This window comes from Parasteatoda tepidariorum, chromosome 6 (assembly GCF_982258835.1).
Source record: "Parasteatoda tepidariorum strain Cologne lab strain chromosome 6, Ptep-v5.0, whole genome shotgun sequence".
In the NCBI taxonomy this organism is placed as follows: Eukaryota; Metazoa; Arthropoda; class Arachnida; order Araneae; family Theridiidae; genus Parasteatoda; species Parasteatoda tepidariorum.
This window is the reverse complement of record NC_141760.1, coordinates 106,968,105-106,986,189: the sequence shown is the minus strand read 5'-3', so window position 1 is coordinate 106,986,189 and position 18,085 is coordinate 106,968,105. Positions and strand designations below refer to the sequence as shown.

At 32.9% G+C, this 18,085-nt stretch overlaps 1 protein-coding gene across 2 annotated transcripts in view; it reads right to left on the bottom strand.

Moving 5' to 3' along the window:
- Positions 1 to 17,700: 17,700 nt before the first annotated feature.
- Positions 17,701 to 18,085, bottom strand: part of LOC107455483 (motile sperm domain-containing protein 2) — a 31,366-nt gene continuing 30,981 nt past the window's right edge. For both annotated transcript variants that reach the window (XM_087166360.1, XM_087166359.1), the window contains exon 8: positions 17,701 to 18,016. In XM_087166360.1, coding sequence (XP_087022486.1) covers positions 17,960 to 18,016 — 57 coding nt within the window. In that variant the 3' untranslated portion in view covers positions 17,701 to 17,959. The remainder of the gene's footprint in view (positions 18,017 to 18,085) is intronic.

Below are 18,085 nucleotides of genomic sequence, written 5' to 3'. Positions count from 1 at the left end.
GATTTAAGGGGCCACTGCGGAACCCCTAATTGATCTATAAATATATACTTTGAAGGGTTGTTTTGGCTTGTGGGGGCCCACCTTCGGTCGGAGTTTTAAAATTATAACTTAATATTAAAGGGAGTTAAGCGGTCTTGAAATTTGAAACTTTTTCCCGCCATTTTATTTTATTTTATTTTCTACTTCATTATGCGTTCTTTCACAAAGAAAGACAATTGAGCTTACAAATAGAACACCTTTCGTATGCTGAACTATCGTGAAAATATTGTAAATCGAGTTTAAAAAAATAATATGATAATAATAAACTAATTTTCCGGGATTTTTCCAGTTTTTAAGCGTTAGTTGAAATTTCTCGAATAAAAGAAAATTATTTTTTATACATAGGATCATTTAATTTATCGAAAAACACATTAAATAAATAATATAATGTAAAATAAACAATAAAGAAAAAAAAAAAGGAAAAGTTTAAAAAATCGACCGCAGCCGGGATCGAACCATTCCCCTCTCGCTCCAGGCGTAATTCACTAGCACATGGTCTTCGCCGTTGGACCACGCTTACACGGCGATCGGGCAACTACATAGCTTCAAGTACTCTCTCCCGGGAAGCTAAACAAAAGATTTAAGGGGCCACTGCGGAACCCCTAATTGATCTATAAATATATACTTTGAAGCGTTGTTTTGGCTTGTGGAGGCCCACCTTCTGTCGAAGTTTTAAAATTATAACATAATATTAAAGGGAGGTAAGCGGTCTTGAAATTTGAAACTTTTTCCCGCCATTTTATTTTATTTTATTTTCTACTCCATTGTGCGTTCTTTCACAAAGAAAGACAATTGAGCTTACAAATAGAACACCTTTCGTATGCTGAACTATCGTGAAAATATTGTAAAACGAGTTTAAAAAAATAATATAATATAAATAAACTAATTTTCCGGGATTTTTCCAGTTTTTAAGCGTTAATTGAAATTTCTCGAATAAAAGAAAATTATTTTTTATACATAGGATTATTTAATTTATCGAAAAACACATTAAATAAATAATATAATGTAAAATAAACAATAAAAAAAAAAAAAGGAAAAATTTAAAAAATCGACCGCAGCCGGGTTCAAACCATTCCCCTCTCGCTCCTGGCGTAATTCACTAGCACATGGTCTTAGCCGTTGGACCACGCTTTCACGGCGATCGGGCAACTACATAGCTTCAAGTACTCTCTCCCGGGAAGCTAAAAAAAAGATTTAAGGGGCCACTGCGGAACCCCTAATTGATCTATAAATATATACTTTGAAGGGTTGTTTTGGCTTGTGGAGGCCCACCTTCGGTCGGAGTTTTAAAATTATAACTTAATATTAAAGGGAGTTAAGCGGTCTTGAAATTTGAAACTTTTTCCCGCCATTTTATTTTATTTTATTTTCTACTCCATTATGCGTTCTTTCAAAAAGAAAGACAATTGAGCTTACAAATAGAACACCTTTCGTATGCTGAACTATCGTGAAAATATTGTAAAACGAGTTTAAAAAAATAATATAATATAAATAAACTAATTTTCCGGGATTTTTCCAGTTTTTAAGCGTTAGTTGAAATTTCTCGAATAAAAGAAAATTATTTTTTATACATAGGATCATTTAATTTATCGAAAAACACATTAAATAAATAATATAATGTAAAAAAACAATAAAGAAAAAAAAAGGAAAAATTTAAAAAATCGACCGCAGCCGTGTTCGAACCATTCCCCTCTCGCTCCAGGCGTAGTTTACAAGCACATGGTCTTTGCCGTTGGACCAAGCTTACACGCCGACATGGCAACTACATAGCTTCAAGTACTCTCTCCCGGGAAGCTAAACAAAAGATTTAAGGGGCCACTGCGGAACCCCTAATTGTTCTATAAATATATACTTTGAAGCGTTGTTTTGGCTTGTGGAGGCCCACCTTCTGTCGAAGTTTTAAAATTATAACTTAATATTAAAGGGAGGTAAGCGGTCTTGAAATTTGAAACTTTTTCCCGCCATTTTATTTTATTTTATTTTCGACTCCATTGTGCGTTCTTTCACAAAGAAAGACAATTGAGCTTACAAATAGAACACCTTTCCTATGCTGAACTATCGTGAAAATATTGTAAAACGAGTTTAAAAAAATAATATAATATAAATAAACTAATTTTCCGGGATTTTTCCAGTTTTTAAGCGTTAATTGAAATTTCTCGAATAAAAGAAAATTATTTTTTATACATAACATCATTTAATTTATCGAAAAACACATTAAATAAATAATATAATGTAAAATAAACAATAAAGAAAAAAAAAGGAAAAATTTAAAAAATCGACCGCAGCCGGGTTCGAACCATTCCCCTCTCGCTCCAGGCGTAATTCACTAGCACATGGTCTTAGCCGTTGGACCACGCTTACACGGCGATCGGGCAACTACATAGCTTCAAGTACTCTCTCCCGGGAAGCTAAAAAAAAGATTTAAGGGGCCACTGCGGAACCCCTAATTGATCTATAAATATATACTTTGAAGGGTTGTTTTGGCTTGTGGGGGCCCTCCTTCGGTCGGAGTTTTAAAATTATAACTTAATATTAAAGGGAGTTAAGCGGTCTTGAAATTTGAAACTTTTTCCCGCCATTTTATTTTATTTTATTTTCTACTCCATTGTGCGTTCTTTCACAAAGAAAGACAATTGAGCTTACAAATAGAACACCTTTCGTATGCTGAACTATCGTGAAAATATTGTAAAACGAGTTTAAAAAAATAATATGATATTAATAAACTAATTTTCCGGGATTTTTCCAGCTTTTAAACATTATATGAAATGTCCCTAACAAAAAAAAATATTTTTTATGCTTAGCATCCTTTAATTCATCGAAAAATACATTAAATAAATAATATAATGTAAAATAAATAATGAAGAAAAAAAAAGAAAAAATTTTAAAAATCGACCACAGCCGGGTTCGAACCATTCCCCTCTCGCTCCAGGCGTAATTCACTAGCACATGGTCTTAGCCGTTGGACCACGTCTACACGGCGATCGGGCAACTACATAGCTTCAAGTACTCTCTCCCGGGTAGCTAAAAAAAAGATTTAAGGGGCCACTGCGGAACCCCTAATTGATCTATAAATATATACTTTGAAGCGTTGTTTTGGCTTGTGGAGGCCCACCTTCTGTCGAAGTTTTAAAATTATAACTTAATATTAAAGGGAGGTAAGCGGTCTTGAAATTTGAAACTTTTTCCCGCCATTTTATTTTATTTTATTTTCTACTCCATTGTGCGTTCTTTCACAAAGAAAGACAATTGAGCTTACAAATAGAACACCTTTCGTATGCTGAACTATCGTGAAAATATTGTAAAACGAGTTTAAAAAAATAATATAACATAAATAAACTAATTTTCCGGGATTTTTCCAGTTTTTAAGCGTTAATTGAAATTTCTCGAATAAAAGAAAATTATTTTTTATACATAGGATTATTTAATTTATCGAAAAACACATTAAATAAATAATATAATGTAAAATAAACAATAAAGAAAAAAAAAGGAAAAATTTAAAAAATCGACCGCAGCCGGGTTCGAACCATTCCCCTCTCGCTCCTGGCGTAATTCACTAGCACATGGTCTTAGCCGTTGGACCACGCTTTCACGGCGATCGGGCAACTACATAGCTTCAAGTACTCTCTCCCGGGAAGCTAAAAAAAAGATTTAAGGGGCCACTGCGGAACCCCTAATTGATCTATAAATATATACTTTGAAGCGTTGTTTTGGCTTGTGGAGGCCCACCTTCTGTCGAAGTTTTGAAATTATAACTTAATATTAAAGGGAGGTAAGCGGTCTTGCAATTTGAAACTTTTTCCCGCCATTTTATTTTATTTTATTTTCTACTCCATTGTGCGTTCTTTCACAAAGAAAGACAATTGAGCTTACAAATAGAACACCATTCGTATGCTGAACTATCGTGAAAATATTGTAAAACGAGTTTAAAAAAATAATATAATATAAATAAACTAATTTTCCGGGATTTTTCCAGTTTTTAAGCGTTAATTGAAATTTCTCGAATAAAAGAAAATTATTTTTTATACATAGGATTATTTAATTTATCGAAAAACACATTAAATAAATAATATAATGTAAAATAAACAATAAAGAAAAAAAAAGGAAAAATTTAAAAAATCGACCGCAGCCGGATTCGAACCATTCCCCTCTCGCTCCTGGCGTAATTCACTAGCACATGGTCTTAGCCGTTGGACCACGCTTACACGGCGATCGTTCAACTACATAGCTTCAAGTACTCTCTCCCGGGAAGCTAAAAAAAAGATTTAAGGGGCCACTGCGGAACCCCTAATTGATCTATAAATATATACTTTGAAGGGTTGTTTTGGCTTGTGGAGGCCCACCTTCGGTCGGAGTTTTAAAATTATAACTTAATATTAAAGGGAGTTAAGCGGTCTTGAAATTTGAAACTTTTTCCCGCCATTTTATTTTATTTTATTTTCTACTCCATTATGCGTTCTTTCAAAAAGAAAGACAATTGAGCTTACAAATAGAACACCTTTCGTATGCTGAACTATCGTGAAAATATTGTAAAACGAGTTTAAAAAAATAATATAATATAAATAAACTAATTTTCCGGGATTTTTCCAGTTTTTAAGCGTTAGTTGAAATTTCTCGAATAAAAGAAAATTATTTTTTATACATAGGATCATTTAATTTATCGAAAAACACATTAAATAAATAATATAATGTAAAAAAACAATAAAGAAAAAAAAAGGAAAAATTTAAAAAATCGACCGCAGCCGTGTTCGAACCATTCCCCTCTCGCTCCAGGCGTAGTTTACAAGCACATGGTCTTTGCCGTTGGACCAAGCTTACACGCCGACATGGTAACTACATAGCTTCAAGTATCCTTTCCCGGCTAGCTAAACAAAAGATTTAAGGGGCCACTGCGGAACCCCTAATTGATCTATAAATATATACTTTGAAGCTTTGTTTTGGCTTGTGGAGGCCCACCTTTGGTCGAAGTTTTAAAATTATAACTTAATATTAAAGGGAGGTAAGCGGTCTTGAAATTTGAAACTTTTTCCCGCCATTTTATTTTATTTTATTTTCTACTCCATTGTGCGTTCTTTCACAAAGAAAGACAATTGAGCTTACAAATAGAACACCTTTCGTATGCTGAACTATCGTGAAAATATTGTAAAACGAGTTTAAAAAAATAATATGATATTAATAAACTAATTTTCCGGGATTTTTCCAGCTTTTAAACATTATATGAAATGTCCCTAACAAAAAAAAAATATTTTTTATGCTTAGCATCCTTTAATTCATCGAAAAATACATTAAATAAATAATATAATGTAAAATAAATAATGAAGAAAAAAAAAGAAAAAATTTTAAAAATCGACCACAGCCGGGTTCGAACCATTCCCCTCTCGCTCCAGGCGTAATTCACTAGCACATGGTCTTAGCCGTTGGACCACGCTTACACGGCGATCGGGCAACTACATAGCTTCAAGTACTCTCTCCCGGGTAGCTAAAAAAACGATTTAAGGGGCCACTGCGGAACCCCTAATTGATCTATAAATATATACTTTGAAGGGTTGTTTTGGCTTGTGGAGGCCCACCTTCGGTCGGAGTTTTAAAATTATAACTTAATATTAAAGGGAGTTAAGCGGTCTTGAAATTTGAAACTTTTTCCCGCCATTTTATTTTATTTTATTTTCTACTCCATTATGCGTTCTTTCAAAAAGAAAGACAATTGAGCTTGCAAATAGAACACCTTTCGTATGCTGAACTATCGTGAAAATATTGTAAAACGAGTTTAAAAAAATAATATAATATAAATAAACTAATTTTCCGGGATTTTTCCAGTTTTTAAGCGTTAGTTGAAATTTCTCGAATAAAAGAAAATTATTTTTTATACATAGGATCATTTAATTTATCGAAAAACACATTAAATAAATAATATAATGTAAAAAAACAATAAAGAAAAAAAAAGGAAAAATTTAAAAAATCGACCGCAGCCGTGTTCGAACCATTCCCCTCTCGCTCCAGGCGTAGTTTACAAGCACATGGTCTTTGCCGTTGGACCAAGCTTACACGCCGACATGGTAACTACATAGTTTCAAGTACCCATTCCCGGCTAGCTAAACAAAAGATTTAAGGGGCCACTGCGGAACCCCTAATTGATCTATAAATATATACTTTGAAGCGTTGTTTTGGCTTGTGGAGGCCCACCTTTGGTCGAAGTTTTAAAATTATAACTTAATATTAAAGGGAGGTAAGCGGTCTTGAAATTTGAAACTTTTTCCCGCCATTTTATTTTATTTTATTTTCTACTCCATTGTGCGTTCTTTCACAAAGAAAGACAATTGAGCTTACAAATAGAACACCTTTCGTATGCTGAACTATCGTGAAAATATTGTAAAACGAGTTTAAAAAAATAATATGATATTAATAAACTAATTTTCCGGGATTTTTCCAGCTTTTAAACATTATATGAAATGTCCCTAACAAAAAAAAATATTTTTTATGCTTAGCATCCTTTAATTCATCGAAAAATACATTAAATAAATAATATAATGTAAAATAAATAATGAAGAAAAAAAAAGAAAAAATTTTAAAAATCGACCACAGCCGGGTTCGAACCATTCCCCTCTCGCTCCAGGCGTAATTCACTAGCACATGGTCTTCGCTGTTGGACCACGCCTACACGGCGATCGGGCAACTACATAGCTTCAAGTACTCTCTCCCGGGTAGCTAAAAAAAAGATTTAAGGGGCCACTGCGGAACCCCTAATTGATCTATAAATATATACTTTGAAGCGTTGTTTTGGCTTGTGGAGGCCCACCTTCGGTCGAAGTTTTAAAATTATAACTTAATATTAAAGGGAGGTAAGCGGTCGTGAAATTTGAAACTTTTTCCCGCCATTTTATTTTATTTTATTTTTTACTCCATTATGCTTTCTTTCACAAAGAAAGACAATTGAGCTTACAAATAGAACATCTTTCGTATGCTGAACTATCGTGAAAATATTGTAAAACGAGTTTAAAAAAATAATATAATATAAATAAACTAATTTTCCGGGATTTTTCCTGTTTTTAAGCGTTAATTGAAATTTCTCGAATAAAAGAAAATTATTTTTTATACATAGGATCATTTAATTTATCGAAAAACACATTAAATAAATAATATAATATAAAAAAACAATAAAGAAAAAAAAAAGGAAAATTTTTTAAAATCGTCCGCAGCCGGGTTCGAACCATTCCCCTCTCGCTCCAGGCGTAGTTCACTAGCACATGGTTTTAGCCGTTGGACCACGCTTACACGGCGATCGGGCAACTACATAGCTTCAAGTACTCTCTCCCGGGTAGCTAAAAAAAAGATTTAAGGGGCCACTGCGGAACCCCTAATTGATCTATAAATATATACTTTGAAGGGTTGTTTTGGCTAATATGATATAATATGATAATAATATGATAAATAATATGATAATAATAAACTAATTTTCCGGGATTTTTCCAGCTTTTAAACCAGTGTTTCTTAACCTTTTTGATATAATGGACCCCTTTTAAAATTTTTTAAGAAGTCACGGACCACCCCCCTGTGAAACAAATAATTGTAAGAAACATCAATTATTAGAAAACAATTAATTTTATTATTTTAATAGTATACAAAATTTTTAAAATTAAAATTTTTAATGTGAAGGTTGCTGCTGCTTTTCCTTAATCAATTAATTGAATTGGTGGATGGTTTTCGACAAAGCAACGTGCATATCATGTTCAACATTCAATCGATTTGGATGTTATGTTTTTATTGTCACAAGTGTGGAAAATCCCTCTTTGCAAATACTTTGCTTTGTAGCAAACGGAATTATAGCTGTCATAGCTCGCTTTACAAGCAATGGGTAGGCTTCTAAACGTTTTAAAAATTAGGAGTAGTCAGCGGACCCCCAAAATATAACTCATGGACCCCTTAGGGGTTCATGAACCACAGGTTAAGAAACCTTGTTTTAAACATTATATGAAATGTCCCTAACAAAAAAAATTATTTTTTATACTTAGCATCCTTTAATTCATCGAAAAATACATTAAATAAATAATATAATTTAAAATAAATAAATATGAAAAAAAAAGAAAAAATTTTAAAAATCGACCGCAGCCGGGTTCGAACCATTCCCCTCTCGCTCCAGGCGTAGTTTACAAGCACATGGTCTTTGCCGTTGGACCAAGCTTACACGCCGACATGGCAACTACATAGCTTCAAGTACCCTTTCCCGGCTAGCTAAACAAAAGATTTAAGGGGCCACTGCGGAACCCCTAATTGATCTATAAATATATACTTTGAAGCGTTGTTTTGGCTTGTGGAGGCCCACCTTCGGTCGAAGTTTTAAAATTATAACTTAATATTAAAGGGAGGTAAGCGGTCTTGAAATTTGAAATTTTTTCCGGCCATTTTATTTTATTTTATTTTCTACTCCATTATGCGTTCTTTCACAAAGAAAGACAATTGAGCTTACAAATAGAACACCTTTCGTATGCTAAACTATCGTGAAAATATTGTAAAACGAGTTTAAAAAAATAATATGATAATAATAAACTAAATTTCCGGGATTTTTCCAGCTTTTAAACATTATATGACATGTCCCTAACAAAAAAAATTATTTTTTATACTTACCATCCTTTAATTCATCGAAAAATACATTAAATAAATAATATAATGTAAAATAAATAATGAAGAAAAAAAAAGAAAAAATTTTAAAAATCGACCACAGCCGGGTTCGAACCATTCCCCTCTCGCTCCAGGCGTAATTCACTAGCACATGGTCTTAGCCGTTGGACCACGCTTACACGGCGATCGGGCAACTACATAGCTTCAAGTACTCTCTCCCGGGTAGCTAAAAAAACGATTTAAGGGGCCACTGCGGAACCCCTAATTGATCTATAAATATATACTTTGAAGCGTTGTTTTGGCTTGTGGAGGCCCACCTTCGGTCGAAGTTCTAAAATTATAACTTAATATTAAAGGGAGGTAAGAGGTCGTGAAATTTGAAACTTTTTCCCGCCATTTTATTTTATTTTATATTTTACTCCATTATGCGTTCTTTCACAAAGAAAGACAATTGAGCTTACAAATAGAACACCTTTCGTATGCTGAACTATCGTGAAAATATTGTAAAACGAGTTTAAAAAAATAATATAATATAAATAAACTAATTTTCCGGGATTTTTCCAGTTTTTAATCGTTAATTGAAATTTCTCGAATAAAAGAAAATTATTTTTTATACATAGGATTATTTAATTTATCGAAAAACACATTAAATAAATAATATAATGTAAAATAAACAATAAAGAAAAAAAAAGGAAAAATTTAAAAAATCGACCGCAGCCGGGTTCGAACCATTCCCCTCTCGCTCCTGGCGTAATTCACTAGCACATGGTCTTAGCCGTTGGACCACGCTTACACGGCGATCGGGCAACTACATAGCTTCAAGTACTCTCTCCCGGGAAGCTAAAAAAAAGATTTAAGGGGCCACTGCGGAACCCCTAATTGATCTATAAATATATACTTTGAAGGGTTGTTTTGGCTTGTGGAGGCCCACCTTCGGTCGGAGTTTTAAAATTATAACTTAATATTAAAGGGAGTTAAGCGGTCTTGAAATTTGAAACTTTTTCCCGCCATTTTATTTTATTTTATTTTCTACTCCATTATGCGTTCTTTCAAAAAGAAAGACAATTGAGCTTGCAAATAGAACACCTTTCGTATGCTGAACTATCGTGAAAATATTGTAAAACGAGTTTAAAAAAATAATATAATATAAATAAACTAATTTTCCGGGATTTTTCCAGTTTTTAAGCGTTAGTTGAAATTTCTCGAATAAAAGAAAATTATTTTTTATACATAGGATCATTTAATTTATCGAAAAACACATTAAATAAATAATATAATGTAAAAAAACAATAAAGAAAAAAAAAGGAAAAATTTAAAAAATCGACCGCAGCCGTGTTCGAACCATTCCCCTCTCGCTCCAGGCGTAGTTTACAAGCACATGGTCTTTGCCGTTGGACCAAGCTTACACGCCGACATGGTAACTACATAGTTTCAAGTACCCATTCCCGGCTAGCTAAACAAAAGATTTAAGGGGCCACTGCGGAACCCCTAATTGATCTATAAATATATACTTTGAAGCGTTGTTTTGGCTTGTGGAGGCCCACCTTTGGTCGAAGTTTTAAAATTATAACTTAATATTAAAGGGAGGTAAGCGGTCTTGAAATTTGAAACTTTTTCCCGCCATTTTATTTTATTTTATTTTCTACTCCATTGTGCGTTCTTTCACAAAGAAAGACAATTGAGCTTACAAATAGAACACCTTTCGTATGCTGAACTATCGTGAAAATATTGTAAAACGAGTTTAAAAAAATAATATGATATTAATAAACTAATTTTCCGGGATTTTTCCAGCTTTTAAACATTATATGAAATGTCCCTAACAAAAAAAAATATTTTTTATGCTTAGCATCCTTTAATTCATCGAAAAATACATTAAATAAATAATATAATGTAAAATAAATAATGAAGAAAAAAAAAGAAAAAATTTTAAAAATCGACCACAGCCGGGTTCGAACCATTCCCCTCTCGCTCCAGGCGTAGTTTACAAGCACATGGTCTTTGCCGTTGGACCAAGCTTACACGCCGACATGGCAACTACATAGCTTCAAGTACCCTTTCCCGGCTAGCTAAACAAAAGATTTAAGGGGCCACTGCGGAACCCCTAATTGATCTATAAATATATACTTTGAAGCGTTGTTTTGGCTTGTGGAGGCCCACCTTCGGTCGAAGTTTTAAAATTATAACTTAATATTAAAGGGAGTTAAGCGGTCTTGAAATTTGAAACTTTTTCCCGCCATTTTATTTTATTTTATTTTCTACTCCATTATGCGTTCTTTCACAAAGAAAGACAATTGAGCTTACAAATAGAACACCTTTCGTATGCTGAACTATCGTGAAAATATTGTAAAACGAGTTTAAAAAAATAATATGATAATAATAAACTAATTTTCCGGGATTTTTCCAGCTTTTAAACCAGTGTTTCTTAACCTTTTTGATATAATGGACCCCTTTTAAAATTTTTTAAGAAGTCACGGACCACCCCCCTGTGAAACAAATAATTGTAAGAAACATCAATTATTAGAAAACAATTAATTTTATTATTTTAATAGTATACAAAATTTTTAAAATTAAAATTTTTAATGTGAAGGTTGCTGCTGCTTTTCCTTAATCAATTAATTGAATTGGTGGATGGTTTTCGACAAAGCAACGTGCATATCATGTTCAACATTCAATCGATTTGGATGTTATGTTTTTATTGTCACAAGTGTGGAAAATCCCTCTTTGCAAATACTTTGCTTTGTAGCAAACGGAATTATAGCTGTCATAGCTCGCTTTACAAGCAATGGGTAGGCTTCTAAACGTTTTAAAAATTAGGAGTAGTCAGCGGACCCCCAAAATATAACTCATGGACCCCTTAGGGGTTCATGAACCACAGGTTAAGAAACCTTGTTTTAAACATTATATGAAATGTCCCTAACAAAAAAAATTATTTTTTATACTTAGCATCCTTTAATTCATCGAAAAATACATTAAATAAATAATATAATTTAAAATAAATAAATATGAAAAAAAAAGAAAAAATTTTAAAAATCGACCGCAGCCGGGTTCGAACCATTCCCCTCTCGCTCCAGGCGTAGTTTACAAGCACATGGTCTTTGCCGTTGGACCAAGCTTACACGCCGACATGGCAACTACATAGCTTCAAGTACCCTTTCCCGGCTAGCTAAACAAAAGATTTAAGGGGCCACTGCGGAACCCCTAATTGATCTATAAATATATACTTTGAAGCGTTGTTTTGGCTTGTGGAGGCCCACCTTCGGTCGAAGTTTTAAAATTATAACTTAATATTAAAGGGAGGTAAGCGGTCTTGAAATTTGAAACTTTTTCCGGCCATTTTATTTTATTTTATTTTCTACTCCATTATGCGTTCTTTCACAAAGAAAGACAATTGAGCTTACAAATAGAACACCTTTCGTATGCTAAACTATCGTGAAAATATTGTAAAACGAGTTTAAAAAAATAATATGATAATAATAAACTAAATTTCCGGGATTTTTCCAGCTTTTAAACATTATATGACATGTCCCTAACAAAAAAAATTATTTTTTATACTTACCATCCTTTAATTCATCGAAAAATACATTAAATAAATAATATAATGTAAAATAAATAATGAAGAAAAAAAAAACTTTTAAAAATCGACCACAGCCGGGTTCGAACCATTCCCCTTTCGCTCCAGGCGTAGTTTACAAGCACATGGTCTTTGCCGTTGGACCAAGCTTACACGCCGACATGGCAACTACATAGCTTCAAGTACCCTTTCCCGGCTAGGTAAACAAAAGATTTAAGGGGCCACTGCGGAACCCCTAATTGATCTATAAATATTACTTTGAAGCGTTGTTTTGGCTTGTGGAGGCCCACCTTCGGTCGAAGTTTTAAAATTATAACTTTATATTAAAGGGAGGTAAGCGGTCTTGAAATTTGAAACTTTTTCCCGCCATTTTATTTTATTTTATTTTTTACTCCATTATGCGTTCTTTCACAAAGAAAGACAATTGAGCTTACAAATAGAACATCTTTCGTATGCTGAACTATCGTGAAAATATTGTAAAACGAGTTTAAAAAAATAATATAATATAAATAAACTAATTTTCCGGGATTTTTCCTGTTTTTACGCGTTAATTGAAATTTCTCGAATAAAAGAAAATTATTTTTTATACATAGGATCATTTAATTTATCGAAAAACACATTAAATAAATAATATAATATAAAAAAACAATAAAGAAAAAAAAAAGGAAAAATTTTTAAAATCGTCCGCAGCCGGGTTCGAACCATTCCCCTCTCGCTCCAGGCGTAGTTCACTAGCACATGGTTTTAGCCGTTGGACCACGCTTACACGGCGATCGGGCAACTACATAGCTTCAAGTACTCTCTCCCGGGTAGCTAAAAAAAAGATTTAAGGGGCCACTGCGGAACCCCTAATTGATCTATAAATATATACTTTGAAGGGTTGTTTTGGCTTGTGGAGGCCCATCTTCGGTCGGAGTTTTAAAATTATAACTTAATATTAAAGGGAGTTAAGCGGTCTTGAAATTTGAAACTTTTTCCCGCCATTTTATTTTATTTTATTTTCTACTCCATTATGCGTTCTTTCACAAAGAAAGACAATTGAGCTTACAAATAGAACACCTTTCGTATGCTGAACTATCGTGAAAATATTGTAAAACGAGTTTAAAAAAATAATATGATAATAATAAACTAATTTTCCGGGATTTTTCCAGCTTTTAAACCAGTGTTTCTTAACCTTTTTGATATAATGGACCCCTTTTAAAATTTTTTAAGAAGTCACGGACCACCCCCCTGTGAAACAAATAATTGTAAGAAACATCAATTATTAGAAAACAATTAATTTTATTATTTTAATAGTATACAAAATTTTTAAAATTAAAATTTTTAATGTGAAGGTTGCTGCTGCTTTTCCTTAATCAATTAATTGAATTGGGGGATGGTTTTCGACAAAGCAACGTGCATATCATGTTCAACATTCAATCGATTTGGATGTTATGTTTTTATTGTCACAAGTGTGGAAAATCCCTCTTTGCAAATACTTTGCTTTGTAGCAAACGGAATTATAGCTGTCATAGCTCGCTTTACAAGCAATGGGTAGGCTTCTAAACGTTTTAAAAATTAGGAGTAGTCAGCGGACCCCCAAAATATAACTCATGGACCCCTTAGGGGTTCATGAACCACAGGTTAAGAAACCTTGTTTTAAACATTATATGAAATGTCCCTAACAAAAAAAATTATTTTTTATACTTAGCATCCTTTAATTCATCGAAAAATACATTAAATAAATAATATAATTTAAAATAAATAAATATGAAAAAAAAAGAAAAAATTTTAAAAATCGACCGCAGCCGGGTTCGAACCATTCCCCTCTCGCTCCATGCGTAGTTTACAAGCACATGGTCTTTGCCGTTGGACCAAGCTTACACGCCGACATGGCAACTACATAGCTTCAAGTACCCTTTCCCGGCTAGCTAAACAACAGATTTAAGGGGCCACTGCGGAACCCCTAATTGATCTATAAATATATACTTTGAAGCGTTGTTTTGGCTTGTGGAGGCCCACCTTCGGTCGAAGTTTTAAAATTATAACTTAATATTAAAGGGAGGTAAGCGGTCTTGAAATTTGAAACTTCTTCCGGCCATTTTATTTTATTTTATTTTCTACTCCATTATGCGTTCTTTCACAAAGAAAGACAATTGAGCTTACAAATAGAACACCTTTCGTATGCTGAACTATCGTGAAAATATTGTAAAACGAGTTTAAAAAAATAATATGATAATAATAAACTAAATTTCCGGGATTTTTCCAGCTTTTAAACATTATATGACATGTCCCTAACAAAAAAAATTATTTTTTATACTTACCATCCTTTAATTCATCGAAAAATACATTAAATGAATAATATAATGTAAAATAAATAATGAAGAAAAAAAAAACTTTTAAAAATCGACCACAGCCGGGTTCGAACCATTCCCCTTTCGCTCCAGGCGTAGTTTACAAGCACATGGTCTTTGCCGTTGGACCAAGCTTACACGCCGACATGGCAACTACATAGCTTCAAGTACCCTTTCCCGGCTAGCTAAACAACAGATTTAAGGGGCCACTGCGGAACCCCTAATTGATCTATAAATATATACTTTGAAGCGTTGTTTTGGCTTGTGGAGGCCCACCTTCGGTCGAAGTTTTAAAATTATAACTTAATATTAAAGGGAGGTAAGCGGTCTTGAAATTTGAAACTTTTTCCCGCCATTTTATTTTATTTTATTTTCTACTCCATTATGTGTTCTTTCACAAAGAAAGACAATTGAGCTTACAAATAGAATACCTTTCGTATGCTGAACTGTCGTGAAAATATTGTAAAACGAGTTTAAAAAAATAATATAATATAAATAAACTAATTTTCCGGGATTTTTCCAGTTTTTAAGCGTTAATTGAAATTTCCCGAATAAAAGAAAATTATTTTTTATACATAGGATCATTTAATTTCTCGAAAAACACATTAAATAAATAATATAATGTAAAATAAATAATGAAGAAAAAAAAACTTTTAAAAATCGAGGGGTTCGAACCATTCCCCTCTCGCTCCAGGCGTAATTCACTAGCACATGGTCTTAGCCGTTGGACCACGCTTACACGGCAATCGGGTAACTACATAGCTTCAAGTATACTCTCTCCCGGGTAGCTAAAAAAAGATTTAAGGGGCCACTGCGGAACCCCTAATTGATCTATAAAAATATACTTTGAAGGGTTGTTTCGGCTTGTTAAGGCCCACCTTCGGTCGGAGTTTTAAAATAATAACTTAATATTAAAGGGAGCTAAGCGGTCTTGAAATTTGAAACTTTTCCCCGCCATTTTATTTTTTACTCCATAATGCGTTCTTTCACAAAGAAAGACAATTGAGTTTGTACATAGAACACCTATGCTGAACTATCGTGAAAATATTGTAAAACGAGTTTAAAAAAGTAATATGATATAAATAAACTAATTTTTCGGGATTTTTCCTGTTTTTAAGCATTATTTGAAATTTCCCTAACAAAAACAAATTATTTTTTATACATTGGATCCTTTAATTTTTCGAAAAACACATTAAATAAATAATATAATGTAAAATAAACAAAAGAAGAAAAATTTTTAAAAATTGACCCCAGCCTGGGTTCGAACCCTTACCCCCTCGCTTCATGCGTAAGTCACAAGCACATGATCTTAGCCGTTGGACCACGCTTATACGGGGATCGTTCTACTGCATAGCTTCAAGTACCCTCTCCCGGTTAGCTAAACAAAAGATTTAAGGGGCCAATGCGGAACCCCTAATTTATCTATAAAAAATTTCCTTAGGTAGGTTGTTTCAGCTCATGGAGGCAAACTTTCTTCCCGAGTTTGAAAATTATAGCTTAATGTTAAAGGGAGTTAGGCGGTCTTGAAATTTGAAAAATTTTCCCGCAATTTTATTGTATTTTATTTTTTACTCCATTATGCGTTCTTTCACAAAGAAAGACAATATAGTTTACGCATAGAACACCTTTCGTATGCTAAACTATCGTGAAAATATTATAAAACAAGTTTAAAAAAATAATAAGATATAAATAAGCTTATTTTCCGGGATTTTTCCAGTTTTTAAGCGTTCTTTGAAATTTCCTGAATGAAAGAAAATTATATTTTAAATATAGGATCCTTTAATTTATCGAAAAGCACATTAAATAAATAATATAATGTAAAATAAACAAAAGAAAAAGTTAAAATTTAAAAAATCGACCGCAGCCGGGGCTCGAACTCTTACCCCCTCGCTACATGCGTAAGTCACTAGCAAAGGGTCTTAGCCGTTGGATCGCGCTTATACGGGGATCCTGCTCAGGCCCGTAGCCAGGGGGTGGGGGGGGGGACCGTCGGGACAAATCCCCCCCCCCTGAAATTCTGGGATTCAAACTTTTTAATCTTTCTTTGAGTCTCTCAGTATAAAGAAAAACAAAATCCGTCGAATCTAACCTTTTCCCAGTTCACCACCTTCGCTAGTGCATCAATTTCACTTGACCTTGTGTCTCATCTTTCCTTCGGTTAGACTACTCCCCCGAAATCAATTGTTTTTTGGCATATTAATTTATGCAATTTCTGAATCTACGCAGATTTCATTGACATCGAAAACCTCATGGGAGAAATGGAAGTATGGGCATCAAAGTGGAACCTGCGTGTACCCCTTAGTAGACCAGATACGGCACTTTCAGCAATGGAAGAATGTGACTTTTTCCCAAACATTTATTGCTTGTTATCAATATTGGCTACGTTGCCAATCACCACAGCAACTGCAGAAAGAACTTTTTCTACTATTAAACGCGTAAAAACAGCAACAAGAAATGCTACTAAAGAAGAAAGGCTAACAGGGCTAACTTTATTAAGAATATTTCGAGATATTCCGATTTGTTCTAAAAAAGTAATCGAAAAATGTTCTTCAATCCCCCGTTCTTCAATTCCCAAAAATCCAAATCTGTCACTTAGGAGGTGTGTCTGATTTCGTAATTTTAAATATCATCTGTACTTATTAATTAGCAAATTAAATGTGATCGCCTGTCGACCTGATTGAGTTCTAGAAAAGGAAGATCTGAACATTAGATGAAAAGTTATTCAGGGTGCTCCGTTTTTTCACTCGCGCACTGTACAACAATTATTCCAATAGTTTTTAATAATTACTTTTATATCTACTTTTATATCATCCAATTATTTTTTATTATATAAAATAATAAAAAATAAATAAATATTGCTATTAGATTAATAACATTTTCTAATTATAGAATCAATTATCTAATATTATTAATGATTATTAATTGTATCTAATTAAAAATATAATTAGATACAATTAGATTGATAACAATTAGATTAATTAGCAAATTAGAGGTCATCTCTATGAGACCTCATATTGAGTTTTAGAATGTGAAGATCTGATTATTAGATTAAAAGTTATTCAGGGTGCTCTGTTTTTTAATTCGCGCTCTTATTCCAATTATTTTTCATAATTACTTTTATTTAGTACACTGACACACACACAATTTTACAAAAAAAGATAACTAACATTGTTTATTTATAATACATCAAGCAACCAACGGTATTGTAGATATAAATCATCAATATTGAATTAAAAAAAAGGTTACAAATGCTTATTTTCTCCCCCCCCCCCAAAAAAAATGAAGCACTCGGAAAAATAACAGAAAATTGTGACCCGTAAATAGATTAGAGGAAAATAAAATTAAATTAAAACAATATTCATCATAAGACGCAATCATCATTCACTAATTAAAACAATATTCATCATTCACTGTCTTCGTCATCTTCAACGCCCTCTTTAGGTTCGTATAACTGCATGCACTGCAATAAAAAAATATCAATAATTTAAATTCAGTTTTATTACTGAATTATTATGACAAATTAATTTAC